The sequence below is a fragment of the Alosa pseudoharengus genome, unplaced genomic scaffold, assembly GCF_046254945.1.
Source record: "Alosa pseudoharengus isolate Yale_2024_CS ecotype anadromous, Long Island Sound unplaced genomic scaffold, YU_APseudo_1.1 YU_APseudo_1.1_scf_8, whole genome shotgun sequence".
NCBI lineage: Eukaryota > Metazoa > Chordata > Actinopteri > Clupeiformes > Clupeidae > Alosa > Alosa pseudoharengus.
The window spans coordinates 26,142,495-26,170,395 of record NW_027468870.1 but is presented as its reverse complement, the minus strand read 5'-3'; the positions used below and the strand labels follow the sequence as shown (position 1 = coordinate 26,170,395).

Below are 27,901 nucleotides of genomic sequence, written 5' to 3'. Positions count from 1 at the left end.
CAGGCCAGGCCTAGGTTGGCCTGAAGCCAACTATTCTCTTCCGCTCTACATCCTTAGTCCAAGTCTAGAAAATCTGATCTCACAAACATTGCAGTTTAGTTACTTTTAAATGGTTTAAACAAAGAACAAAGTGGCGCCAAGAACAAGCCCACTAGATTGGTTCTACAGTTGGTATCAGACACACCTACTCACACCCACTTCACACCTATGAATTCTTGTCAGAATAGCATGAGGAGAGATATCTTATACATCAGAAATATCACTTATAGAATGTTCCAAACATTCTCACAATCACATCATTACAATCCTTGTAATGAGACTATCAAAATGATACCAGACATGAATACATTTACATTTCATGATACATGGATACATTATATCAAGGAAGCATCCTTTGTCTTGTGTAAGTGATAGGCCTTAAACCAGCACATTAGCATTCCATTGGGGGAGGGGATAGTGTCTTTGTTTAAAACCAAGATGGGTTACATGGCTAACTAAAAGTAGTCTTGAAGTTAAATTATTATCCATTTTAACCATACATTTTATTGCTATCAATTCCCCCTTTTCAAGTCTGAATGACTTGAAGTTTAAAATAAGATTCCATAACATGAGCCTTCTTGAACAATTTTACAATTTTTTTTTTTTTTGTTGTTTTTTTTATAAAGTCCATAATCAGTCCATAATCAATGTAAGTGTGTGCGTGAGCAAGGAAAGCAGCGTTCAGCATACATCCTTTCTTGCTTTTCTCTTCCGTTGAAGAAGGGTCCTCTTATGAAACTTGAATGTGTCTGCATTGTTTCAGTGTAAGTGTATACGAGTGCAAAGGGTGTGCATGCAGGCCGCGTTCGGCGTGCACCCTTGTGTCAGTCCAAACAGTCCATGAACAATGGGCCATGAGTGTCTTTGATGATGCGGAGTGCGATGCTGCTTTCGGCACCCCCTTTCGTTGCTTTCAGTCAGTCCAGTTTTGTTGCTTCCAGTCATGGCAGTTGCTTCTGCCACTGGTTCCGTTGGACCTGTGGTTCCTGAGCCTCGTCCAGTTTCGTCCAGTGGCATGGCCTGGTCTCCACGGCTGCTGCTCTGGCGTGGTAGCTGAGCCTGGTTGGTGGAGCCATTCGCCATCTTGAAAGGATCTTCTTGAGATGTTTGCGTAGTGGTAGTCGAAGACAAAGGCATGTCACACCTCCCTTTGTCCCTTCTGGCATGAAAGAGATTCTGGAGAGTGGATTCACAACAACTTTGAGAGACATTAGCATGAGTGTAAACAGAGTCAAACAGTGTCTCGTGAATGCAGATTCACAAGTCAACAACAGTATGCTAATGTATTCAGTTTCTCAATTGGAGACAGTCACACCTACAGCATGGGTCTTCTAACATAGCAGGGCTATTTATCTCCAAACAGAGACTACACATTTGCATCTATTGGCAAAAGGCCAATATAAAGAAAATAAATAAACTTTGGTTAAGTTTAGATGTTTAAAAGAAAAATAATCCACAGACTCACGTGGGTAGGGTACCCCTACATGTCTTTTAAAGAGATTTTGCATTAGAAGTGAGGGTCAGTAAAACAAAACAGTAGGCATTTAAAAAATGACCATTTGAGCAATAAAACCAATAAACTTAGATGGTATTTCAAGTCAATACCATCTATCTCCCCCTTTTTATAGTTTCTTAACTATAACAAAAAAATACAAACTAAAAACAAATAAAAGGTAATTTCAAACAGAAAGAAACTCAAGTTGTGGGTATGAATCCATTCAATTGAACATTTGCCCACATCAAACAAGGCGTAAACATGTAGCAAACATTTCCCATTGGCATACAAGCAAAAATAAAAATATGTCTTAACATGTTAACCCCAAAAGATGTCCCTCAAATGAAAGAAAGAAAATGGTTGAAATCAACAATGGTTTCCCATTATCACTCCTCTTAGGTTCATATCTCCCCAGTGAAGTTCCTTTTGTGTCCATGGGGGAGAAGCTGGGGGGTTGGTTATAGAATACAGTGCTGCTAGAACAAAGGCAGTGAGATAAGATAGCAAAAGGTGTGAAAACTTTTGACCCAAGAAAACAAAGAAGGACTTGAAACAAAAAATGGAAACAAACACATATAACGAAATAAACAAATTTCACACACACAGGGCCGGCCCACACGCGCATTCATTCATACTGGACACACAGACACACACAGCTCCATGGAGCTGGAGGACAACTTTAAACGGGCTGCAGGAAGAATTTCCTGCTTAAAAGAACAAAAGAAGTTTAGTCAAGCCTTTTCAGTTAGCTCATATTAGCTCACAAAGACATCTAGACGCCCCTAGCGGCAGCTAGTTAGCTCAGGCGTACTTAAAAGAGGCCTAACCATGCTCTCTTGAGGTTATGCTGTTTGAGCTTATGCTGTTTGCACACTTGAAAAAGATTACGACAAAAATCCTGGATTCATCATCTGAGTGTAGATGTAGCCTAAAACAAAACACCACATCTACTCAAAAACAAAACAAGACTAGTGTTAGCTTGGATTCTAGCCGCTCATACGCTCTTGGTGATAAAAACAAAAAGGGCAGCACCAAGTTCTGTCTAATATTCTGTTTTGGTAGTGAAGGAATAAAATGTTCTGTAAACACAAAGGGGCATAAGCTACGTAGCTTGTTAGGACATGATGTCCCTAAAACCCGCGAAAAATAGATTGCACACGAACCACCGTGTTTAATACTGAGCTGCCTAGCACACTCGCTAATCTATTTACTCCTTATATCCAATAAAGAGGCACCATTGGACTTCAATCCAACACATATATAGACGCTTTACAAAATATGGATTAATTCGTCTTGTGCGACGTTTTGCCAAAATCGGGGAAGCACAAATTTATGTCCACTATTAAATTACGGTTTTGCCAAAATATTGCCAAAATCGGGGAAGCACAATTTTGTGTCCACTATTAAGTTACGGTTTTGCCAAAATGTCTACTCACTCAGAATGCCTTTTCCGATATCTTACCGCCCATTCCAAACTGTGGTTAGTAGGAACCGCCCGGATTTACAGATCCACCTTCGTTCATCACCAAAGAAGAAATGCAGATAAAAAGCGTCCTTAACTTGGGAGCTGTCACCAGAGCGATGAGAAAAAGAAAAAAAAAAAAAAAAAACTGCGGCGTTTTAGAATCAGCGACAAAAGTATATTATCTCTGCGGTTGGAACCTCCATGAAAGTAATTGTAGGTGAATAATTACTTAATATTAATCTTAGACTGGCGAACTTCAGGAAAAACTCAGGAATCAGGTTTATTCTGTTACAAGCAGAGAGAGTACAACAAAAGGTCTATGTAGGCCTAGCCCAGGCCAGGCCTAGGTTGGCCTGAAGCCAACTATTCTCTTCCGCTCTACATCCTTAGTCCAAGTCTAGAAAATCTGATCTCACAAACATTGCAGTTTAGTTACTTTTAAATGGTTTAAACAAAGAACAAAGTGGCGCCAAGAACAAGCCCACTAGATTGGTTCTACAGTTGGTATCAGACACACCTACTCACACCCACTTCACACCTATGAATTCTTGTCAGAATAGCATGAGGAGAGATATCTTATACATCAGAAATATCACTTATAGAATGTTCCAAACATTCTCACAATCACATCATTACAATCCTTGTAATGAGACTATCAAAATGATACCAGACATGAATACATTTACATTTCATGATACATGGATACATTATATCAAGGAAGCATCCTTTGTCTTGTGTAAGTGATAGGCCTTAAACCAGCACATTAGCATTCCATTGGGGGAGGGGATAGTGTCTTTGTTTAAAACCAAGATGGGTTACATGGCTAACTAAAAGTAGTCTTGAAGTTAAATTATTATCCATTTTAACCATACATTTTATTGCTATCAATATGGACCAAAAGTCATATCCCGATATATTTAGGTTGAATATCGATATACAATATATATCCTGATATTTTTTCTGCAAAGTTAGAGCTGTAAAATGAAATGTTCAGTCAAATATGAGTAGTTTTATTGAAACTCACTACTCATATAACAATAAAATGTAAACATAAAACTGGAGTGCCTTTTTTGAAATCAAAGCTCCGTAAGATGCACATTTAAATAAAAAAAATATCTTAAATAAAAATAGCCTATAAAATAAAACAGGCCAATCTTATTCTGAAATAAATATATTTATATGAGAAAAGTAGCATGCAGCAGTGCAGAGAGGGGAGCAGTGCGGAGAGCTCCGGTCAGCGGCTTGCGTGGAGCAAGGATTACGGCGCAACGATGCTATATTGATATATGCGATATGGTCTAATTCCATATCGCATTTTAAAATATATCGATATATCTTTTATATCGATATATCGCCCAGCCCTACCGTGTGTGTGTGTGTGTGTGCATACGTGCGTGCGTGTGTTTTTGTGTGTGTGAGTGAGTGTATCCCGATGGTCTCTTTCTTAAATCGAATGCTGTTCAGCTTCATCGTATGTCATGGAAAATAAAAGGAAGTGTAAAGGTGTGTGTCCCGCTGTCTATGCTCCAGCCTTTTCTTCTTGGTCATTTCTCAGGTGGACGGGCTCCAGTCCAGAACAATATGATCCTGCTCTGCTTCCACCAACATGTAGTTGATTTTGTTAGTCCTGGGCTAGGCCTTTGAATGTAGACGTATAGATCTGAAGACAGTTCTTATTATACATCTTTGTGTCTTTGTGTGTGTGTGTGTGTGGGGGGGGGGGGGGGGGGGGGGGGGGTGTATTACAGAACAGAATATAGTATTAGATGATAGCCAAAGGTTTTTAACATAAATGTAGGATTACGTGCTGTAGAAATGCCTTTCTTATTCTCTCCCTCTCTCTTTCTCTCTCTCTCTATCTCTCTCACACACACACACACACACACACACACACACACACACACACACACACACACACACACTGTGTGTGTGTCTCTCCATCCTTAGCTGACAGCTGTAGGCGGTTTCAGGTTAATCTGTAATTGGCAGGATTAGCCCCAGATCAACTCTCATCAGTCAGGAGGAAATGCCACATTATCGCCCAAGCCTTCCTTTTTATTTACACCTTATATATGCACACACACATTCTTTGTCTTTTTTACCTCATGCCATATTTAGCACTTTAGCACTTATACATGCACACACACACACACACACACACACACAACCGCACACAACCAGCCAGTTAAGTGGGGTTATGTCTAGTTATCCTGAAGTGGTCAGCTACGCTTTAGCCTTTAGCCTCCATGGAGGCTAATCCCAACCCTTCACAGACTACTGGCCCAGCTTTAAATAGAGCCTGGAAACGTCACATGAGGGATGACCATGAAGAACAGACCGAATGGCCTATAAATGACCCACACCTCATAGCGTGCAAAGTGCTGTATTATCAAATCCGAAATATTCCCGTGGGCCTGCATGCTCGCCAGCTATGGTATTGTAGTCATATGGAAATGTGATGTGTACACTTTTTTGAGAATACTAACGGATCGTATTGTTCTGGACTGAACAGGACTCAAACGGCCTCTGAAAAGGGCACCAGGGAATAGGATTCTCTCTTTCTGTTGCCAGGTAGTGGAGGGGAGGGGAGAAGTGGGGGAGGAGCCTTTATCTCAGGGCCACACCCCACTGGCAGGTGTTCGTGCGACGGCACTGGCGAACTTATTAGCCAACCCACTGCCCACCTGTAACCAAACAAACCAGGAAGATAACCAAGCCCTAACACACACACACACACACACACGTACACACAGAGTACACACACTCTATTCTGGTTGGTCTTGGAGCAGTTTGTGTGCTTCGGCGTGTGTGTGTGATATTTCCTTGTGCCTACTAGTCTGCTATGTATCTTGTAACCGCCTTGTAAAGGCTGATTCCAGAGCTGATTATGCTTGCTACTATTTGCATTGGAAAGCAGCAATAGGCGGATACCACACCAGGAGTGTGTCTGTCTGTCTGTCTGTGTGACTGTCTTTCTGTCTGTGTGTGTTTGTCCATGTGTTTTTGTCCACAGTCCTTTGTGTCCGCTGTCGTGTTAGTGTATGCGTGTGCATCTGTTTGCCTGTACAGTGATATGCGTGTGTGTGTAGGTTTGTTTGTGTAATGGCTAGAATGTTCCGGGTGGTTCATGTTCATGGGTGAGACGCCGGTCAGGTCCAATAGTGTTGGAGCTGCTCCACTCATGGCCAGCATGACAGCCTTTTGTGGGGGAGAATGGCCCGTTTCTGTCACTCTGTCTCAACACTCATCTTTTGTGTTTATCAGGGGTGAAGTGTCAAACTTTCACTGCAGTACAACAGAGCATGGGTGTGTGTGTGTGTGTGTGTGTGTGTGTGTGCGTGCGTGGGTGGGTGTGGGTGGGTGTATGTGTGTGTATGTGCGTCTCTGTGCATGTGTGTGTGTGTGTATGTGCGTCTCTGTGCGTGTGTGTGTGTGTGTGTGTTTGTGTGTCTCTGTGCGTGTGTGTGTGTGTTTGTGTGTCTCTATGTATGCGTGTGTGTGTGCGTGCGTGTCTCTTATGTTTGTGTGTGTGTGTGTGTGTTTATGTTTCTGTGTTTGCTCTGCTGATTATGTCTAAAGCATCTTCAATGATTGCAGCTGTGTGTATTTGTGTGTGTGTGTTTGTCAGACTCAGAGGTTGAATTATAGTAATATAAGTAATTACAATCCTACCTATTACTCTGTGTACTTCACCTGATGGATGTGTGGCTACATTAAATTTAAGTGTGTGTGTGTGTGTGTGTGTTTCTATGTGTTTCTATGTGTATGTGTTTAGTCTTTGTGTGGTAAAGTACAGTCCGTCTCTCCCCCGAGGTCTGGAATGTTCAAGGCTTCACTGTTCACAGAACACAGATCAAGGTTTGGGGTCAGTTGACCAGCATACAGATAACTATTCACACACACACACACACACACACACACAACCACACACACACAACCACACTCATACAGACTCTCACACGGTAGGAATGGTATTTCTAAATAAATTCTGCTCTGAAAGATAAGACACACAAACACATGAATGCACACACCCTTACACTCCCTTTTAATCTCCATGACATGTGATGGAAAACAGCATTCAGTTTAAGTGGAGACCATTAGGATACACACACACACACACACACACAGCAATTTAGTGATGGTGATGGTAATTGTAATGCATCGCTCAACTTCCCAATTTTCGGTATAAGTCCCTGTGCTTCACGGGATGAAAAAGACAAACATTCCTCTGACAGGAGAGCACAGCCCACATGGACAGGGTCACTACAGCTGAAGGTCTGGCCACTCAGGGGGTTACTATTCCGGGTAGGAGTCTGGTGTGTGTGTGTGTGTGTTGTCCAGTAGGGATATCATGATGGAGTGTATGTAGCAATCATTGCATTTTGCACCCCCCACCCGGGTCTCTTTCACCCCCCAAGAGGAAGAGTCAGGAAATGTCTGAGTTGCTGAAGACCTATGAAAACACCGAGCTCGCCCAAAGACACACAAACAACCCAGCCTATAGGCCATCATGATGTCTGAAGTGAGCTATGAGGAGCCATAAAGCAAACGTCCCACAGCAGGGTTGTGTGTGTGTGTGTGTGTGTGTGTGTGTGTGTGTGTGTGTGTGCGTGCGCGCAGACCCACTGTGCTCTGCCTCCACAGCTTTCTCTCCTCCTTTTCTGTCTCTCTTTGTATTTCTCTCTATCTCTCATTTTATTTCTCTCTCTCATTCTCTCTCCTTCCCTCGCTCCCTGTCCCAGTCATCCCCGGTTCTCTCCGTTTCTGAAGGTTAAATGTGTGTGTGTTGGGGCCCCAGCAGCACTACTTAGCACAGATGACTGGGTGGCTGCTCCCTCTGCCCTCGAGTGGCGGCAGCTCGATGCCAGCAGAATGCCCTCAAGGACAAAAGGCCCGTCCCTGAGCCGGCCACGAGGCATTTCTCAAACGCAACCGCACACGCTCACTGACTGGAAATCCAATCTGTCCGTCGGCTTTGTTTTTTTCTTCCTAATGTATTTATTTATTTATTTATTTTTGTGGTGGCATTTCAAAAGAGGGGAGAGCTTTGACTTGATTTACAGCCAGACCGGTTTTGAGAGCGAAGACCGTGTTAAACGATGGCTAATCTGCACTGGAGGCACAGAGAGACTAACAGGAAGAGAAGCAATATGTTTCAAGTGTAGATTTAATGCACATAATGATGCATCTATAGACGTTGCTTTTTAGTTAAATTAATTAATGCATTTGGCCTATAAAAATCCAAATAAGGAAAAAAAATATTGAATAGGCCCAATCAAAAATGATGTGAAATGGTGGATAGGGTTAAATTGTCTTCTGGTTTAGCAAAACCTTTGATACTCAGAACACCGGCTTATGTGTTTGGTCATTCATTGCTCAATTATTTATTCTCTTGACCACATTGTTTACTTTAGACTCTAATAAAAGGCTTGCCAGTGTTTGATGTCATTTATTTATCCCCATGTTCCTTATCATTTATTTCAGATAAGACAGTCAAAGCCTGTGATGTCAGTAGTTTAGTTACCCACATGATCGTTAAAGAGACGTAGTAGTCGTGGCTAACTTTCTAGATCATAAAAAGTCTTGCGATTAACACGTTGTCCATCAGCCTCTAGCTTCTTAATGAATGTTTGAGTGGTCAGAGTTGGAGTCTTTGTTTGAGTGGTGGAGCTGAATTGGCTTGGTTTATGTTGATCTTCAGAGGAGAAGGGAGAGGGGGATAGGGGTGGATGGAGTGATGGGGGGAGGAGAGAGGTGAGAGAGATGGATGGAGAGAGAGGAGAGAGAGAAGAGTGACATGGTGAGGAGGGATAGAGAGAGGGATAGAGAGAGGGATATTGAGGGATATGGATCCTCTCCTGTTTTCTCTCTCATGAAGAGGGGCTTCCCTCCCATCCCTAAATCCCATCCCCATCCCTAAAGTGCCTCCTAATCCAGCCAGACCAACCAGGAATCAGATCAGGATTACCGTCATTCTGCTCCCCACACACACACACTACCAGCTGCTCATTACTCTGTTGTCTGTCTCTGTCTCTCTGTCTATAGAACATTGTGTGTGTGTGTGTGTGTGTATAATTCCAGGTGCTGACACCAGTTCAGCATCCATGTGTGTGTCTGTCTTGAGTTCACATGCGTGTCTGTGTGGTTGTGTCCATGTGTGTCTATGAGTGTGTATTACGTGGCCCCTTGACCAGATGGCCCTCCAGACACTTGTGCATTCTTACTGTGTGTGTGTGTGTGTGTGGACCAGTGGATATATTTGTTACTCACTAATGGGATTGGGAGTCCGAGTTCTGTGAGTGTGTGGGCATGCATGGATAACTATGTGTGTGTATGTGTGTGTGTGTGTGGGGGGATCTTCTGCATCCTGCGTCTTTCTGTGTATGTGCAGGAAGTTAGGTGGTCGTTAACTGTGCTAGGCTGGGCACTTGTAAACATTCAAGCCCGTGTGTGGATAGTCACACTCCTTGCTTGAAAGGTCATTGGTTGATCACATGATTGGCCGGTGATTGCGGTCAGCAGGAGTTGAGCCCCTTACTGTCCCCATCCATATGTTCTTCTGTCACTGAGGACACTCCTGTGTGTGTGTGATCCTGTGTGTGTGTGTGTGTGTGTGTGATCCTGTGTCTGTGTGTGTGTGTGTGTGTGTGTGTGTGTGTGTGTGTGTATATGTGTGTGTGTATGTTCATGACATTATCACAAAGATCGTAATGTATAAAAGTTGTAGTAATTTAGCACCCTCCCTCTCTCTCTCTCTCACACACACACACACACACACACACACACACACACACACACAGCATGCCCCCCACTCACTCACTGACAGCTGTAAAAATTGGGCCCAGGAGTGTAGGGACTGAAAGCAGCGCAGCGGTACAGAGAGACACCGAGGGCCGGGACAGACTGAGGAATGGTGAAGGTGCTCTATGAGGACAAGGAGAGTGAAATGGGGGCAAAAGTCTAACTAATGCCAGGAAGGAGAGAGAGAGTGTGTCTGTCTGTGTGTGTGTGTCTCCCTAATGGATCCAGAGGGTTTGACCTTGAAACTGCAGTATGCCAGAGCATGATGCCACGCACAGACACACACACATGCACGCACACACACACACACTTACACACACTGCAGTGGTATTTGCCTGGACTCTGTATTGTTGTAATGTAAACAGACTTATGGGCTCTCAGAGGAGTGTTATGACCAGGCACCTCTGCTAGGCTGACATCTTTAGTCGTGTCATCCACTTGCATGCAGTTTACTGGGCAGTTTGGAACACATTAATGTTGACACACTTCTCTAAATGGTATGGAAATGTATAGAGTGCTATGGGGAGGGCAGCCATCACTGTCACTTGTGGAGGACTTGATTGCGTAGACTGGCAGAACGCAGTGGCACTAGAATTCATTGTGTGTGTGTGTGTGTGTGTGTGTACGTGTGTGTTTGTGTGTATGTGTGTGTGTGTGAGAGAGAGAGAGAAAGAGAAAATGAGATTGGGAGACGGAGTGTGTGTGTTTGATTGATGCAGTCATTCATCCTTCAGTTTGACACATGAGCCTTAATGGAGTTTGAAAACTGTGTGGCTGTTTGTCTGCTCAACAATTGCGAGAGCATGAATATTTATGGGGCTTCGCAGCTCTGGGTAGCTCTTGGGGTCTGTTCTTCAGTATACGGAGAGGAGCAGGTTCTTGAACATTGTGTCTAGCTGTGTGTGTGTGTTTGTTTGTGTGTGTGTGATAGATAGAGCATGATGGCAACTGTGTGTGTGTGTGTGTGTTGACGGTTCCTTGTCCTTGGACTGTTTACCTACCTAGCTTGTCAGGGTGTAGCGTTATCAGATGTGCACTCAGGCTGCTTGCTGCTACATATTCTGCAGATTACGACATTGTTAGGCTAATTGTTATTTTTCCGTTTACTGATGGAAATCCAAAAACGTTCCACACATCGCTGAAATGGCCAGGAGTGGTGATCTCCGTGGTTGCATCGCTTCTGCCATATTTAGATTGTGCATTAGACGTGACAAAAGCATTTAGTTTTCACATATTCGCTAAAAAACTCCCCAAAACACTTTTCAAATTTGAATAGTATTGATTTTTTAAATATTCGATTTATATTCGACTTTAGAAATTCGTTCCAACAGCCCTAGTGTGTGTGTGTGTTGTGCATTGCAGGATTGTATTGCTGTGATGTTGCTGTTGCTGCAGTGTTCCTATAGCGACACATCAGTGACTGAAGTTATTCATGAGATGTTTGTCCTGATCAGGAGAAACTCTGCCTGAAGGGGCGCCACTCATTAGCATGAGAAATTAACATACTTTATGCTATACATTTATGGTGCATATGCTTTTATGTATCTCATATGCTTGTGTGAGTGGTATGTCTGTGGAATACTGTGTGTGTCTGTGTTTGTGTTTGTGTGTGTGTGTGTGTGTGTGTGTGTGTGTGTGTGTGTGTGTTTCTGACTGGTATTGAGTGTATCTATATGGGCATTGCAGACTTGCTGCTCTCATGTTAACTCTGCTGCTGTTGGTGTCTTTCAGATGAGCGAGAGGCCGTGCAGAAGAAGACCTTCACCAAATGGGTGAACTCTCACCTGGGCCGCGTCACCTGTCGCATCGGCGACCTCTACACTGACCTGCGCGATGGACGCATGCTTATCCGCCTGCTGGAGGTTCTCTCTGGAGAACAGCTGGTCAGTTCCCACTCCTTCTCTCTCTCTCTCTCTCCCTCTTTTCCTGGTTTTCTTCTCTCTTCTTGTCTTCCATTTTACTTTCTCTGGTATGCACCCCCTTTAATCTGTTCGTAGTCTTCCACAACACACCTCTCTCTGTTGGCTTTTTCCTTCTTTGTCTTATCGGATTCCTTTCTGGGAGCCTTATTCTATTTTCTCTGGCCTGTGCTGGACTCCTTGTTATTTACATAATCATCACATGTCTGTTTCTGTCTGTAATCGCTCTCCAAATCTCCAGCGGTGTCTGTCTGTGCTGTACTTTAATATGCTTCCATTTTCACCGGCTTTTCTCCTTGTCTCCTCTATAGTGTTGTCTGGTTATCATTGGAATGTGTGTGCGCATACTTTTCCTCGACAGTTTCATCCATATATTACATTACAAGGACACACACACACACACACACACACACACACACACACACTCACCTAGAGACACATTGGTCTACAATACTATGACTCGGTACTCCCATCCTCAGTAAATACACTGCATATGCTGTTTGTCCCACTCTATGATATGTCTAGTGTTGTCCTAACCCCTTTCACTGTCTCCCACAGCCGAAGCCCACTAAGGGGCGCATGCGCATCCACTGCCTGGAGAACGTGGACAAGGCCCTGCAGTTCCTCAAGGAGCAGAAGGTGCACCTGGAGAACATGGGCTCCCACGACATCGTCGACGGCAACCACCGCCTCACGCTCGGACTCATCTGGACCATCATCCTCCGCTTCCAGGTACGATTGGATGGGCAGGTGGTCAGTCCCACAGCAGCCCTTAGTGGACAGATACAAGCCCTGACACATTTCTCAATGTGGTAGTTTGATGATGCATGATATTTAGGTTATGTCATCAGTTGTTGTGATACAGTTTGACTGCTGCCTCTGATAGGTTTAAAAAATATATTTTGAAATGACCTTTTTGGTGGTCAGCATTTGTCCCTCTATACATTTTGCCCTGGCTAGAGAGATAATGACCATGTTAATGGTCATGGTTATGGTATTTAGCAGACGCTTTTGTCCAAAGTGACATAGAAATAACAACAATACAAAGTTAAATTTAACAGTAAAACTACATTAAGGAGAATAGAAATAATAAACAACAATGTCAATTCAATCAATAGCCTAATGAAAATAAATAAATACTATAATATACAAACCATAACACATAAGAAATGCTTAATAAACTAAGTGCATGTTGAACAGCTATGCCTTTAGACCCCTCTTGAAAGACCCAAAACCATCACAGGAACGGAGAGCATTGGGCAATAAGAGTAATGTTGCAATACCTTTGTTGAAAAACACTGGGCTGACCAGTTCCATTGATTGCTGCTGTAGTTTGCTGGGGCTGTTGTGGCTAATGTGATTAGATCAGATGATTGTGCAGTGGAGTCCTCATCGCTTGGAGACTCATTACGCCTCTGGAGTGATGCAGTGTGATTGGCTTGTGTGGTGGATTACACGGACATTTTAATTAGATATTTGTGTGATATCCTTATCAAACAGGATACAATTACATGAATGTGTGGGTGTGTGTGAGAGTGAGAGTGAGAGTCCTATCATTGTGGAACACAAATCCAAACAGATTGCAAGGTAATTGTCCTACTAATTGGAAAGGCCTGGACGGTGTGAACACTAGTCAAGTGTGTGTGTCTATGTGTGTGTAAGAATTGGGCAGAGATGACACCATCGTATCATGGGAGATGCATAAACGCATGAATTATGGACAATCCAGGATCAGAATCCAGTCAGCGTTTGTTTATATTGTTTGAAAAATGCCCCAATTGAATGTGCATTTTAGATACTAAGGGTGTCACGATTTCGATTTTATATCGAAATCGTTCGAAATTACATCTCAATCTCGAACTTCGAATTTAAAAGTAGAATCGACGATGCATCCACACCCCCAATGTCACATCCAGCATGTATGCCAAGAAGCACAAACGCACGTGCTGAACTGCAGCATCAACACTCCTCTAATTTTAGGCTGCAGCCAGTTAAAATATACACATCAACCTACCGAAATCAAAGCCCCTCTTGCTACTTTGAAATCACCGGTGTGGAAGTACTCGTTCATTCACGTCAATTAAAACGAACTTACCCTACTCAATTGACCTCTCCAGAATAAGTCCCGCCTCCGTAACTTCCGTATCCATCCAACTTCCGGGCGTGGATTGTCTATGAGAAATAACATGGCGTTTCGAAATATCATACCGGTAAAACATCTGTAGGTAGCGAAGTTGAAAAAGCTGGTGGGCAGATTGGCCTACACACTTCTGCCATATAGTTTCCACTGGATTTTTTGATTGTCGGTGCCGTTTAAGTAGTATACTATAGACTATACTACTTAAACGGCACCGAAAATAAAAAAATCCAGTGGAAACTAGATGGCAGAAGTGTGTAGGCCAATCTGCCCAGCAGCTTTTTCTACTTTGTCACCTACAGAGTGTGACAGGTACGATCTTTCAAAACGCCATGTTATTTCCCATAGACAATCCACGCCCGGAAGTTGGATGGATACGGAAGTTAGGAGGCGGGATATATTCTGGAGAGGTCTATTTAGCAAGTGAAAAGATGATCTAGTTACAGTCCAAAGTTACTTTAAGGCTTAAAATGCACATTGATAAGTATCCATGAACACTAACCTTGGGTCTCTTCGAAGTGTGCTGAAACGATCAAATTATAATTCTGTGTTGTTTCATTTCACTATGTTCACGTCTCTGTTTTAGCCTAATGTTGGTTCTGTTTACATTACAACCTCGCGGTTGGAACGGTTTCAAAATAAAAAGCGGTTTCAAAATAAAAGCCCCCCGAAACAGAAAAGGAAAAGGCCAAAAAGAGTAAATAACATATAAGGAATGCATTAATAGTAATGTTGAAAAAACGATCAAAAATCGAATCGAATCGTGACTTTAAAATCAAAAATTGCATCGAATCGAGGATTTGGAGAATCGTGCCACCCCTATTAGATACTAATCTCTATTAAGAAGTAAATTATATTAAAGTAAAATTTATTTGTCATTAAATAGCAAACATATCGGTGTCCGAATATCAGACACTGATATGTGATTAGAGCAGAGTGGCCCTGGCTAATGACCACTCGTTGTTAATGACGGAGGTGGCCGGGAGCCAGGCGTCAGAGGCTCTGTGACTGGCCCTGTGGATAATCACAGTGGACACTCCCCAGCAAATCGGCCTAATGACCAGAAGCATGCGTATCCAAAGGGCCCCTCTCTCTGAAGCTGAGGCGCCTGCTGCCATCGGTTTCTTGGCCTGTTCCCGTTGAGGTGTGTGTTATGTGTGTGTGTGTCTGTGTGTGTCTGTCTGTGTGTGTCTGTGTGTGTGCGTGCGTGCGCACACACGCTTGTTGTGGTTCTTCTGATGTTTTTGCCGAGTCGGTGTGAAGAGTTAGCGCGGTGGTCTGGACAAGGCACAGCGGCACCAGTCATATCAGAAAAAAGCATCTCTCCCCATATTGAGTTACACATCTAAAACAGGAGCATGAATAGGCAGCAAGGGCTCTGTTTACACTGTAGGCAGGGTCATTTTCAGTAAATTGCTCTTGTTTAGGGGTGAGATAGGACTACATTTTGTGTTTGTACCGATATACCAGTAGAATTCCTCCCTGTGATAACAATTTATTATATCTCGAAATTGATAATACAGGTGACCTGTTTATGTTTGTATGTACTGCAAGATGAGCAGCTAACATGTAGAATGAGAACAAAGATGCCAAAAATATCCTGACGTATCGTGATCTAGTGTTAAGTCTATATCGCCCATCTCTGGTTTTGCGTGTTCAGATAACTCTCACTCGGTTAACTTGTCTTCAGAATAGGTCTCTCTCTGTGGTCATTTCTTGTCTTTATAGTCACTCGCATCCATAGGGGCTTTGTGGTCTGTATACGGTGGTTTTGTTGCGGGTTTGTGTGAAGCAGACCTGAGATTCTCACAATCAGCAAAGGGATGTAAAGACAAGAGAAATGGGCTTCCTGCCACCAGTCAGGTGAGCTGCCGTAATGGCCTCTGGTAGTCTTTGGAAATACAAGGGGCCTCATTTGTCATAGCTGCTTAGAATTTTCTAGAAGTTCTGGTCCTGCCAAGATTTGAAACTGGAAAAAGACTTATGTTTTATCTGATGTCCTTGTCTTGTCTACATTCCTTGGCTTAACTGGACTCTGAACTGCCGTCATCTGGTTCATTTCTTATGGAAGCTATTATTTATTGTTGGACTAATGTCGTCTTTCGCACTATACCTTGATTGTTTTCTTTTTTTAAGTTTTTGTCTTTGTCTTTTTTTAAGTTTTTTTAAGACAAAAGCATACGTCAGCTAAATGAACAAGCGTAGATGTAAATGTCCAGATGAGTGGAGCGGAGTTCTGTGTCTCCGTGTCCTCTGCTGGGGCTGCCCGGTGGCCCAGGCGTGCTGCTGAGGGTTGCGTGTGTGCGTGTCATCTAAATGTGAGCGTCCCTGTGTGTGTGTGTGTGTGTGTTGTGCAGATCCAGGACATCAGCGTGGAAACAGAGGACAACAAGGAGAAGAAGTCGGCCAAAGACGCTCTGCTCCTCTGGTGCCAGATGAAGACTGCTGGGTAAGAGAGGGCAGAGCACGGAAAGACACACACACACACACACACACACACACACACACACACACACACACACACACACACACACACTAAACCTAACCCAAAGTTGTTGTGTTTTTTAAACATATAGTTTTGCTTGTCATCACTGCTTTGGAAAAGTCATGCCAGTAAAGATGATTTGAAATTGAATTTGCATAGGAATGTGAAAATATAAAAGACAGTATGACTAGATGATGTCTAGAGAAAGAAGGAAACCAAGAGAAAGATGGGAGAGAGGAGTGAAAGAGTGTAGGAGGGAAAGAAAAGGGGAGTGAGTGAAGGAGGGAAAGAGAGCAGAGGAAGATAGATGATGGCGTGATTACAAACAAGTGCTTGGGGAGGAGGGAAGACTTAGGTGAGGAGAAAGAAGTGAGGGATGAGAGAGAAGTGAAGGATGAGAGAGAAGTGAGGGATGAGGAGAGAGAAGTGAGGGATGAGGAGAGAGAAGTGAGGGACGAGGAGAAAGAAGTGAGGGATGAGAGCATTTGGGCAGAAAAGAAGATTGGTGAGAAATTAAAATGCAGACTTTAAATGAGTGAATGTTTTGAAAGTGTTTAACTGTCATAGTCATAGTCCACACACACACACACTGAGTTGAAAATTAACTAGACTTGTGTTCTCTACAGGTATCCCAATGTCAATGTGCACAACTTCACCACCAGCTGGAGAGATGGCCTCGCGTTCAACGCCATCGTCCACAAACACAGGTAATCAATACACACAAACACACATACACACATACACACACACACACACACACACTTGGCTAGATCACCGAAAAGCAAGCACACCGTTGTACACGCACACACAAGACACGCTAGCACCATGTGCACACTAATACAACCACACACACACATGCACGTTCGCACACACGCAATCTCTCCCTCCTTTCTCCCCCTCGCCAGTGGGCCCCCGGTGTAAAACTGTCAATCATCCCTCAGCAAATAAATTAACAGTGCTCCAATAAATCAAATAATCATTAGAGTCAAGATTTTATAAGCTGCAGGTTACCGCCACTGCTACTGCAGCCGCTGAATTCTATCTCTAAAGTTCATTAACCCTCCCAAACACCTCAGCTGTCGGGCCTGATATATCACCCGCTGCTGCTGAACTCTCCGCAAATGCCCGCAGCCAGTGCACGGAACTAATTCTAAAAGCCGCCGGTGCGTATCTGAAGTGCCTTCCCTCTTAAGTGAGCTGTAAGCCCTGTCTTTTGTGTGTGTGAGCAGGCTACTAGAAACGCCCGAGCCTGTCAAAAATGGATGCTGAGACACACAAGTCAGTCACGCACAGTTCCCCTCACGCAAAGCTTGTTTTGCATTTTTTTGGGGGCAATTTGGCTTCTTTTGGTCCCAACAAGGCTGCTGTGAAGCCACCATCCATCTGTCTAGACGATTTACTGTCTCTGGTCCAGACCCCATCCCTGTCCTCTCCTTTTCTCTTCTCTCCTCTTCTCTTCTCTCTCTGATCCCCCTCTCCGCCTCTCTAAATTCACATGTGCTGCAGTCAGTGGCCCGGCGCGGCAGCAGCAGTTAGGCTGTACGGAGGGAAAGACAAAGAGGAGCAGGAATAAGTTGACCTACATAAGAAGAATAAAGATCTTGCTCTCTTTTTTTCACCCTCTCTCTCTCTCTCTCTCTCTCTCTCTCTCCATTACTGCATTAATGCATGAGCCAGGCCTAACTCGCTGCTTCCCTCTGTTGGTGGGTCTTGTTAGGTGTCGTCTAATGGACAAAACGTGTTTTTTTGAAGTGGTTACCCACCTGGTTATCCACCTGTCCTCCTCCATCACTGTTCTGTCACAGCAGAGCCAAACCAATCAAATCAGTGAATCCGCATTAGTAGCTCACTGAGAACTGCTCTCAGGTCAGTGATGTGAGCTGGCGGCATTATTCAGAAGCTCCACATTAAAAATTCCCTCTGATGCAAGTCACCACTTCCACAGGCACATCTTACACAATCTCAATTAAGGGCAAATTAAAATGTGGCAGACTAGAGCACCGTCTGTCTCTGTTTGATAATTGCTGCACTTAAGAATTGACTTTTACATTAAAAGAAAAGGCACACAACATGCACTCATTAATGCACACACACACACACACACACACACACATACACACAGGCACACACAACATCTCCTTTTATTAGTAGGAGTGTTAATGCCAGTTAATGCTACCAGTGTAATGCTGCTTTACTCCCTTCACAATAAAACACTATTGCATTTTATACTGAGCACACTGAACGTGGTCTTCACAATGAAACACTATTGCATTTTCTACTGAGCACACTGAACGTGCTCTTCCAATGACCTTGGTTTTTATTGTCCATCAGTCACTTTGAGCTCTTCCTTAATTTGGCATCTTTCCCTCTCCATCTATCTCCTCTCTCTCTTTATCTCCCCGTTTCTCTCCCCTCCATCTCTCTCTCTCTCTCTCTCTCTCTCTCTCTCTCTCTCTCTCTCTCTCTCTCTCTCTCCCTTTCCCTCTCCCTCTCTCTCTATCTCTCTCTCTCTCTCTCTCTCTTTCTTTCTCTCTCTGTCGGCCTACAGATCGGACCTGATCGATTTTGACAACTTGAAGCGCTCCAATGCTCATTATAACCTGCAGAATGCCTTTAACGTGGCTGAGAAGGAGCTGGGCCTGACCAAGCTGCTGGATCCCGAGGGTAAGACTGCCCGGTGCATTTGAACACACCACTCGTCTGGACAACTCATGGGGGACCGTGGATGGAATATGGGCGGGAAAATCAAGCATGTTTTTTGCAACTCTACAAACTGATCCAACCAGCCCGGGTTAAATCTGAGCTCAAAGTCCTCATGCTACAAATTCAGCTCTTTTGAAACAGTTTTGGTGCGGTTCAAACACACTACCTCCAATACCTTTAAAATCCTGTTTCACCATGGAGGCTTCACATATGATCAAAGAGGAACACATACACACACACACACACACACGCACGCACACACACACACACACACACACACACACATATAATATACTGAGACAGAGAGTTTTGCACACAGCCATGGTCAGTCAGTTCTCTTTGGAACTTTGGGGATTACCAGAATTAATTACAGATTAAGTGTGAAGTTAAGGCAGTGGACAGATCAGTGTGTGTCAGATGTGTGTGTGTGTGTGTTTTTGTGAGTGTGTGGGTGTGTGGGCAGGCATGCCCATGCTGGACAGTCTGATGAGGATTTAAGATATGCGTGCTTACTGACTGTGCCTAGGGCAAGTGGGAGCAGACCAGCAGGCATCTCAAGACACACACACACACACACACACACACACACACACAGATGCAGGACTCAGGTTTCCTTAGGTGACTTTTGAATAACTTGGTGCTTGTAAGTGTGCTTATAATGTCCTCTCCCTCTCCCTCACTTGTTCCCCCTGTCCTCTCCTTCACTCGTTCCCTCTTTCTCCCCCCATCTCTTCCTCTCTGCAGATGTGAATGTGGACCAGCCTGATGAGAAGTCTATTATCACCTATGTGGCCACATACTACCACTACTTCTCCAAGATGAAGGCCCTGGCTGTTGAGGGAAAGAGGATTGGCAAGGTTTGTTTGTGTGTGTGTGTGTGATTTCATTCAATTCTGCAACTGTATCAATTGTGTATAGTTACAGCTTATAACTTCTCTAACTTCTTCCCTCTGTCTGTACACCCCCCACCCTTAGGTGCTGGACTATGCCATCGAGGCGGACCAGCTGATAGAGAAGTATGAGACCCTGGCGTCCGAGCTGCTGCAGTGGATTGAGCAGACCATCGTCACGCTCAATGACCGGCAGCTGGCCAACTCCCTCAGCGGTGTGCAGAACCAACTCCAGGCCTTCAACACCTACCGCACCGTGGAGAAGCCTCCCAAGTCAGTCAAACACACGCACACACACACACACACACACACACACACACACACACACACACACACACACACAAACATATGACCGTTGTACGCAAATATTTACACATATCCACCCTTTCACAAGTGTCCACATAAAGGTGTTTACAGATGCAAAGTAGCAGCCACATGCTCTTAAGTGGAGATGAGCCTGACGAGCCTGGTGTAAATGTTAATGCTCCAGTGCTGGCCAGTAAGGTCCAGTTTTATGAGGTTTAGTTTTGTCTATTTATTTTGTGTTTTGTTTTCTTTGGTTTTGACTCCCAGGTTCACAGAGAAGGGGAACCTGGAGGTGCTGCTGTTCACCATCCAGAGCAAGATGAGGGCCAACAACCAGAAAGTCTACATGCCCAGAGAGGGCAAGCTCATCTCTGACATCAACAAGGTATATAGGCACCATTGCAGTACACAAGTCAGTGTCTTTGAGAAGAGATATTCTCTAATGCATATTCATATCTGCATTTTATCTGCAGTTTTTAAAATGTGGTGTGTTCTCCTTATCATGAGTGTAAATGATTGACATCTGTTTCTGTGCTGTGATTGGCTGACCAGGCATGGGAGCGTCTGGAGAAGGCGGAGCATGAGCGTGAGCTGGCGCTGAGGAACGAGCTGATTCGCCAGGAGAAGCTGGAAATGCTGGCGGCTCGCTTTGACCGCAAGGCGGCCATGAGAGAAACCTGGCTGAGTGAGAACCAGCGCCTGGTCTCACAGGTAGAACACACACACGCACACACACACACTCGCCAACACACAAACAACTCACACAGCTGTAACACATGCACCATAGAGAGTGTATATAGATACACAGCAGAGTTTCCGCTAGAAAAAAATGGTGCCGGTCACTTTCTTTTTCCGGACATTTTGATGTTATGCCGGTCAAATATCTATTATCGTTTCTTAATTAGTCAAATTGAGGAAAACTGGAGACAGGCTATGTAGCTTAAATAATGACATAATCAGGCTGTATAGAATGCAACGTGTTCATTAGCCTAACTTAAACATGCCTAACAAGATCTAGCCAGTATCTATGTTTTCATGGACAGCAAGAGTCCGCTTCGTTCGTTGTTTTAAAAAGGCTACGTTATTTGTTGCTGCTACCCACGTTATCTCCAGTGGTGACTGTTTAACTTGCACAGATGCGCACACACAAGAATGAGCGCTCACACCACTACCCCCTAATGCTATGCCTTTTTTATTTGATAACAATACATTAAGAAATGTTGCTTATTCTGGTTCAATGATACAGTTTAATTGTGCCGGAAATTATCAGCGGACCAGCAATCTCCTCGTCGAGGAGGCCCTAATCCTGCAGATTATAGACAGAGAAAGCATAGGCCTACTGTATGCTTTGGGTAAAGAACACAGTTGCATGTCCAGTGTACACAGAGAATGACAGTGTCTTGGAGCTGCCGCACCCCCGCAACTCCACTTCCAATTTTTATCTGGGGGTGGTGGAGTTGACCGGATAGGCTTCAGACGTTACCAATTTATTATCATCCATCGTGTCTGGCCTCTAAAAAACTTTTAAGGCTAGTCTGCCTGGGCCTGGCCATGTTTGAACCGCCTCACTCATTTGTTCGTTGTTTAAAAGTGTGCGCTTCCTATTTGAAATGCAGCATAGGCTATGCGTGTTGTTTAATAGCCTACTTTTCAAACGGTAGAGCCTGTTCATTTAAAAACATAGCCAGAGGACGTATAATATAGGCTTACATATTAAGGCTTATTCTCAAATTCAGATTGCGTTAGGGGACGGGATTATTAGCCAATTTCAATCGGACAATTTGACCAGAGAGATTTAATTTTGTTGGACATTTCATTTTTTTTTCGGCCAATGTCCGGTAATTACCGGACAACGGAAACCCTGATACACACACCTCATATCCTGCCAGAAACCAGGTGCTGTCATGTGATAGTTGCCATGGTAACAGCACCGAGTGAGGACAAAAAGCAAGATACTAATGGTGGGAGATGCTATTATAATGTACCTCCTAACATTAATGATCACATTAATGATCAGTCAATGAAGAACCCACACTCTCGTTCTCACATTAACCTAAAAATGCCTCTCCGCCCCCTCTTTCTACTAGCTGGGTTTTCATCTCTTAATGGCAGTTATGGCAAATAGCAGCACAGAGCTCATGCCTCCCCCACACATCCTCATGGTGCTGCTTACCTAAAATAGCCCTCTCTCATCTCCGTGCTTCCCAACCCGTGGATGTGTGTGTGGGGGCGTGTGTCGTGGGAGCAGATCTCCTGGCGTCAGTGCTGAAGGTGGAGAGGTGGGCCCAGAGCCCATGTGTGGTGGTGGTGGGCATGTCTGTGGCACTGGCCCTCATTAGGGGCAGCACTGGAGCCTGGGCTGGAGCTTGGAGGCCCTCTGTGCCCAGCTGACTGGTGTCCACCGCCACAGCCATGCAGGTGGCAGGCAGTAGCTTAGCAGCACTAACGAGAGAGAGAGAGAGAGAGAGAGAGAGAAAGAGAGAGAGAGAGAGAGAGAGAAAGAGAGAGAGAGAGAGATGGATGGATGGATGGAAACAGGATGTGTAGAGAGGGAGGAAAGAACTGAGAGAGGGAGAGCAACCAAGAGAAGGCAGGAAGAAAGAGAGTAGAGAAGGAGGGCATATGGAGAGACAGAGAGAGAAGGAGAGAGAGAGAACAGGATGTGTAGAGAGGGAGGAGAAGAATTAAGAGAGAGGGAGAGCAACCGAGAGAAGGCAGGAAGAAAGAGAGAGTAGAGAAGGAGGGCCTATGGAGAGAGAGAGAGAGAGAGAGAGAGAGAGAGAAGGATGGAGGAAGAGAGGAAGAGGGAGTGTGAAGAGAGGAGGCGGGAGATGGAGGCAGAGTTGAAAAGAAGATGGAGTGTGGAGGTGGAGGAGAGCGAGGGCTCAGAGAGACGTTTGGAGGAAACCTCTGAGTGGAAGGGACCACATGGGGCTGAGCCTGGGGGAGGAGAGAGCAGAGATCAGAGAAGAGCCAAAGTAGACTAAATGAAAGATAAAAGAGGTGTACAAACTGGACAGAGTTTGATCAAAGATCCTTAATATACAATAATTTATCAACCGTCTCTGGTTTGATCTTTCTCATGGAACTCTCCTTCCTCTCCTTCGGAGTGTGCCAGTCCTACAGCCCAAACTGTCAGAAGGCATCTGCCATCTTCAACCCCACGCTTTCTAAAAAAAATGCTCAGCTTACCAACTTACCTCTCAGCACTCATTTATCATTGTATTGTTAAAGGTGCTGAAAGATATCGAAACAAGGATTACATTTCACCATGTTCTTTGAGATTGTCCTGGTCAAAAATAGAGCAGGACAGCAGAGAGAACATTGACTGCCATCCAGGTTCTAATTATGGACTCAAGTGGGCAGTGGATGAAGCACTACATTTTGGTTCTCCGTTACAAATGGACAGAGGCTTCGGGCCAGAATTTCAGGGTAATTTCTAGGGAATTAATTTGACAGATTAAGATGGATCCGCAAGCATTTGTTTTTATGGATGAACAAGAGCCTTTAGAGGGCCATTTCCAGCTCGGTAATATTCTGATGTGCGCACACTTCAGTAGCAGCAGCGTAGTAATACTGCATTTACCACATTTATACCTCACTTTGCAGTCCAGTAGCTGGGATATCGACCACCTCTCTAAAGCCCTTTAATCCCATCCTCTATCTCTCTCTCTCTATCTGCAGGACAACTTCGGCTGTGATCTGGGTGCGGTGGAGGCGGCCACGCGGAAGCACGAGGCCATCGAGACGGACATCGGCGCGTACGGCGAGCGCGTGGCGGCCGTGGAGGCGGTGGCCCGCGAGCTGGAGAAGGAGAGCTACCACGAGGTGCGGCGCATCGTGGCGCGGCGCGACAACGTCCTGCGGCTCTGGGAGTACCTGAAGGAGCTGCTGGCGGCCCGCCGCGAGCGCCTCAACGCCCACCGTGACCTGCAGCGCCTCCTGCAGGAGATGAGATACATCATGGACTGGATGGCCGACATGAAGGTAACCCACGGCAACGAATTAAACACACCCTAACACACACATGCCAGCGCAATACACCCAATAATCACACAGAAGACTATGCAAAGTATGCTCATAAACTTCACTTCACACACATGAAGGCACTGTTTAACAGAAACATGTTGACAAAGGTACACTTTCATGTACTTGAATATATCATCTGATACTGAAACCAGCTGTAAAGGATACTTACACATGACAGGACACCAACACCAGGAGATAACATACACAGACATCACAAAAGTGCCCAGCATCAAAAAAGAGCTTAAGATAAAAGTCAAAGACAGATCAGCACAGAGACCTTTTGAAAGGCACATAAACATTCAGACTACAGACAGGTGACGTATAGAGCCCACATCAGTAAAAGGGTAGCTTAACAGTTTAAGAGTGAAGCTAAGGATTAAGGGTGTCTAAGTATATCACAGACATAGCGCAGGCCAATGAAATCATGTTAATGAGGGAAGTGGATCCCACACGGAAACTCACATTGCTGACGACCTTCAACAGTGTCAATGACTTTGTTAAGAATTATGTTGGAGATGAACTACCTTGCCCATACCATGCATTGTGCCACATACATTCACATTTCAGCACTACTTTATTGGTGTGTTTTTATGACAGTCATGGTTATCATGTCTTGACTTACTGTGCATGGTTTACTATGACATAATGTTAGCATCACAGTATGTTGATATTATTGTGTATGTGTGTGTGTGTGTGTGGGGGGGGGGGGGTCAGGTTCTGTGTTCTAACAGCCATAAACCCGAAGAAATCATCTTGCTACTAAAAGAGTTTACGTTCACACAATTTTTCACACAAACTGCTTAAGTTTCCACTTTGCACAAGTGTATGACTGAAATGACACTGCACTTGGAGATGTTGCCATAACACTAAAACAGTAAACGACGGCACATGCACCTGAGTTAGTATTTGTTTTTAACCATGGCGACCAGCTGTTGTGAATGTTATATGCTGCTCTGTGAGCTGACTTCCTGTGTGTGTTCCAGGGGCGGCTGCAGAGTCAGGACAGCGGTAAGCATCTGCACGATGTGGAGGACCTGCTGCAGAAACACAACCTGGTGGAGGCCGACATCTCCGCTCAGGCCGAGAGGATCAAAGCAGTGCAGGCCAATGCACAGCGCTTCACCTCTGATGGACAGAGTGAGTTTGCACACACACACACACACACACACACACACACACACATACAGAAAAACAATAGGCCACTGAGCAACATTTTACATCAATAGTAGAGTTTTAGCATGTTATTACATGGAGGCTCAGAAACAGCATAAACACAGTACATACTGTTTCACACAGGCACATACACACACATACATTAACATATTTTCACACTATACAATACAGCATGCAACAATCGCACAGACACGCTTACACTGAACTAGAGCAACACGTTCACCTGAATCTTGCATGTCCACTCACCCCCTCCCCTTCCCCCTCCAGTCTATAAGCCGTGCGACCCCGCACTGGTCAGTGAGAAGGAGGTCCAGCTGGGCCAGGCCTACGAGGAGCTGGGCCTGCTGGCCGGCTCGCGCCGCGCCCGTCTGGAGGAGTCGCGGCGCCTCTGGCAGTTCCTGTGGGAGCTGGGCGAGGAGGCGGCGTGGATCCGCGAGCAGGAGCAGATCCTGGCCGGCGGCGACTGCGGACGCGACCTCTCGTCGGCGCTGCACCTGCTCAGCAAGCACGAGGCCTTCCGCGACGAGATGGCCGCCCGCTACGGCCCGCTGGGCCACAGCATCGCCTCTGGCGAGCAGCTGGTGCGGGAGGGTCACTCCGGTGCGACCGAAGTGACCGAGCGGATCGCCGACGTGCGCGCCCAGTGGGCTCACTTGGAGGAGGTGAGGCGGAATGCAGGGGAGGGAGAAAAAAAAAATCGAACAATAGAAACAATAGAACAATGGCAAATATAAAGACAGGAATGAAAAGGATAATGAAGAGATAAGACATATTATTGTTCCACAACTGGAGTCGATTTGGATGAAATGAATGCAAATGTGAAGCAAGTCAATTTGAATGTAAGAATAATTGCAAGGAGAGCAGTGGAAGAGTAAAGAATGAGTTGGAGAGACAGGGAGAGTGAGTTAAGAATAGCACAGGTAATGATGGATGGATTCAGGTACAGAAATTAATGAAGGTCCGTCCCAGTGGTGTGTGGTGATGTGAGTTGAGGATTATCTGCTAATAGAGTATTTAGCAGTAAGACAGACAGACGGTTGAGAGGAGAGAAGGAAGAGTCAGATACTGTGATGGGTAGAAAGAACGAGAGAGAGAGAGAGAGAGAGAGAGAGAGAGAGAGAGATGGAAGAAAAGCCATTTGCTGGTGACTTAGAGAAGATCCATTGGGCTGAATTTGTTCAGCTGTGTCCAATGTTTAATGAATGTATAATCCTCTGCAAAACAACAGATTGTAATGGCTTTTCTAATTAGAAGCACTATGTACTGAAGGCTGAATGTCTCCATGGAGACTAACCTTCTACTGCTCTCTGTCCTTCTTTTTTAAATCTTTTTTCTCCCTCTCTTCTGTCTGTCCCTCGCTTTCGGTCACTGTCCTCCCTCCCTCCCTCCCTCTCGGACCCCTCACCCCAGACGTCCCTGCTCAGGGAACAGAGTCTGAAGGAGTCGGTGGCCCTGCACCAGTTCCAGACTGATGCCAATGACATGGAGGCCTGGATCATGGAGACACTCCGACAGGTGACACTGCTGCCGCCACCAGCACACACACCAACCACGCTGTGGAAGCCCATAATAGCAAGCCAACAGTAACTGAAGTGTTAGGCTGATACATTTGCAGTACTTTTGCACTCTTTCTGTAGCAGTGCTACAACAGAGGTGCGTTCAAATTCCTTGAACAGAGGTGAATGTTCGTGGCGAACATGTTTGTCTGAACAGATAAGATTTGAACGATTTTGTGAATAACATTCCATCTCAATGGTAACTCTCCGTCCAACTCCCAACATGTTTGCAGAGAACTACCTTCTCAAACTGTTGGCGAGTGTTTGCCAACGTTCACAGAAAACTGATGGCAAACCGTTTGCAAACATTCGCCTGTTTGTGAATTTGCACGCACCTGCGTTGTAACTGTTCAGTAGGGGGATTCTAAGTGTGTAGTATTGGTCTTGTAACAGTGCAGTAAGTGTGTGTTGTGTGTGGGCCGCAGGTGTCTAGTCAGGAGGTGGGCCATGACGAGTTCTCCACCCAGACTCTGGCCCGCAAGCAGAGAGAGGTGGAGGAGGAGATCCAGAGCCACCGCCCTCTCATCGACTCCCTGCACGAGCAGGCCCTCGCACTGCCCGCATCCTTCACACGCTCACCGCAGGTAAAACACACACACACACACGTGCGCACGCATGCACACACACACACTGCAGCTAGCACTCATACACACATGCATTCATAAATGTTTATGAAATTATTCATTTGGATTGCTTTTACTGGCAGGGCAATATTTTTATTTTTATTGCCAAAGTAGTAAACAGACTGACACCAAAACTAAACCTGCAATATAATTCTTATCTCTTTCTCATTTCCTATGACTGTATCACTTCCTGCACTTATCGGTGTCATTCTTTTTCACACACTATTCTCTCCTCGCTCCCTTTCTCTCTCTCTCTCTTTCCCTCTTCTCTCTCTCTCTC

General features: G+C 44.9%; 1 protein-coding gene across 1 annotated transcript in view; it reads left to right on the top strand.

Annotated features, from left to right (window-relative positions):
- The window catches only part of sptbn2 (spectrin, beta, non-erythrocytic 2), a 61,443-nt gene that overhangs the window by 15,235 nt on the left and 18,307 nt on the right, over positions 1-27,901 (top strand). The window contains exons 2-15 of the mRNA XM_076274106.1: positions 11,532-11,683; positions 12,278-12,451; positions 16,214-16,305; positions 16,968-17,048; positions 18,890-19,005; positions 19,789-19,901; positions 20,020-20,207; positions 20,508-20,625; positions 20,793-20,951; positions 23,925-24,227; positions 25,253-25,406; positions 25,710-26,104; positions 26,853-26,957; positions 27,424-27,582. Coding sequence (XP_076130221.1) covers positions 11,532-11,683; positions 12,278-12,451; positions 16,214-16,305; positions 16,968-17,048; positions 18,890-19,005; positions 19,789-19,901; positions 20,020-20,207; positions 20,508-20,625; positions 20,793-20,951; positions 23,925-24,227; positions 25,253-25,406; positions 25,710-26,104; positions 26,853-26,957; positions 27,424-27,582 — 2,309 coding nt within the window. The remainder of the gene's footprint in view (positions 1-11,531; positions 11,684-12,277; positions 12,452-16,213; positions 16,306-16,967; positions 17,049-18,889; positions 19,006-19,788; positions 19,902-20,019; positions 20,208-20,507; positions 20,626-20,792; positions 20,952-23,924; positions 24,228-25,252; positions 25,407-25,709; positions 26,105-26,852; positions 26,958-27,423; positions 27,583-27,901) is intronic.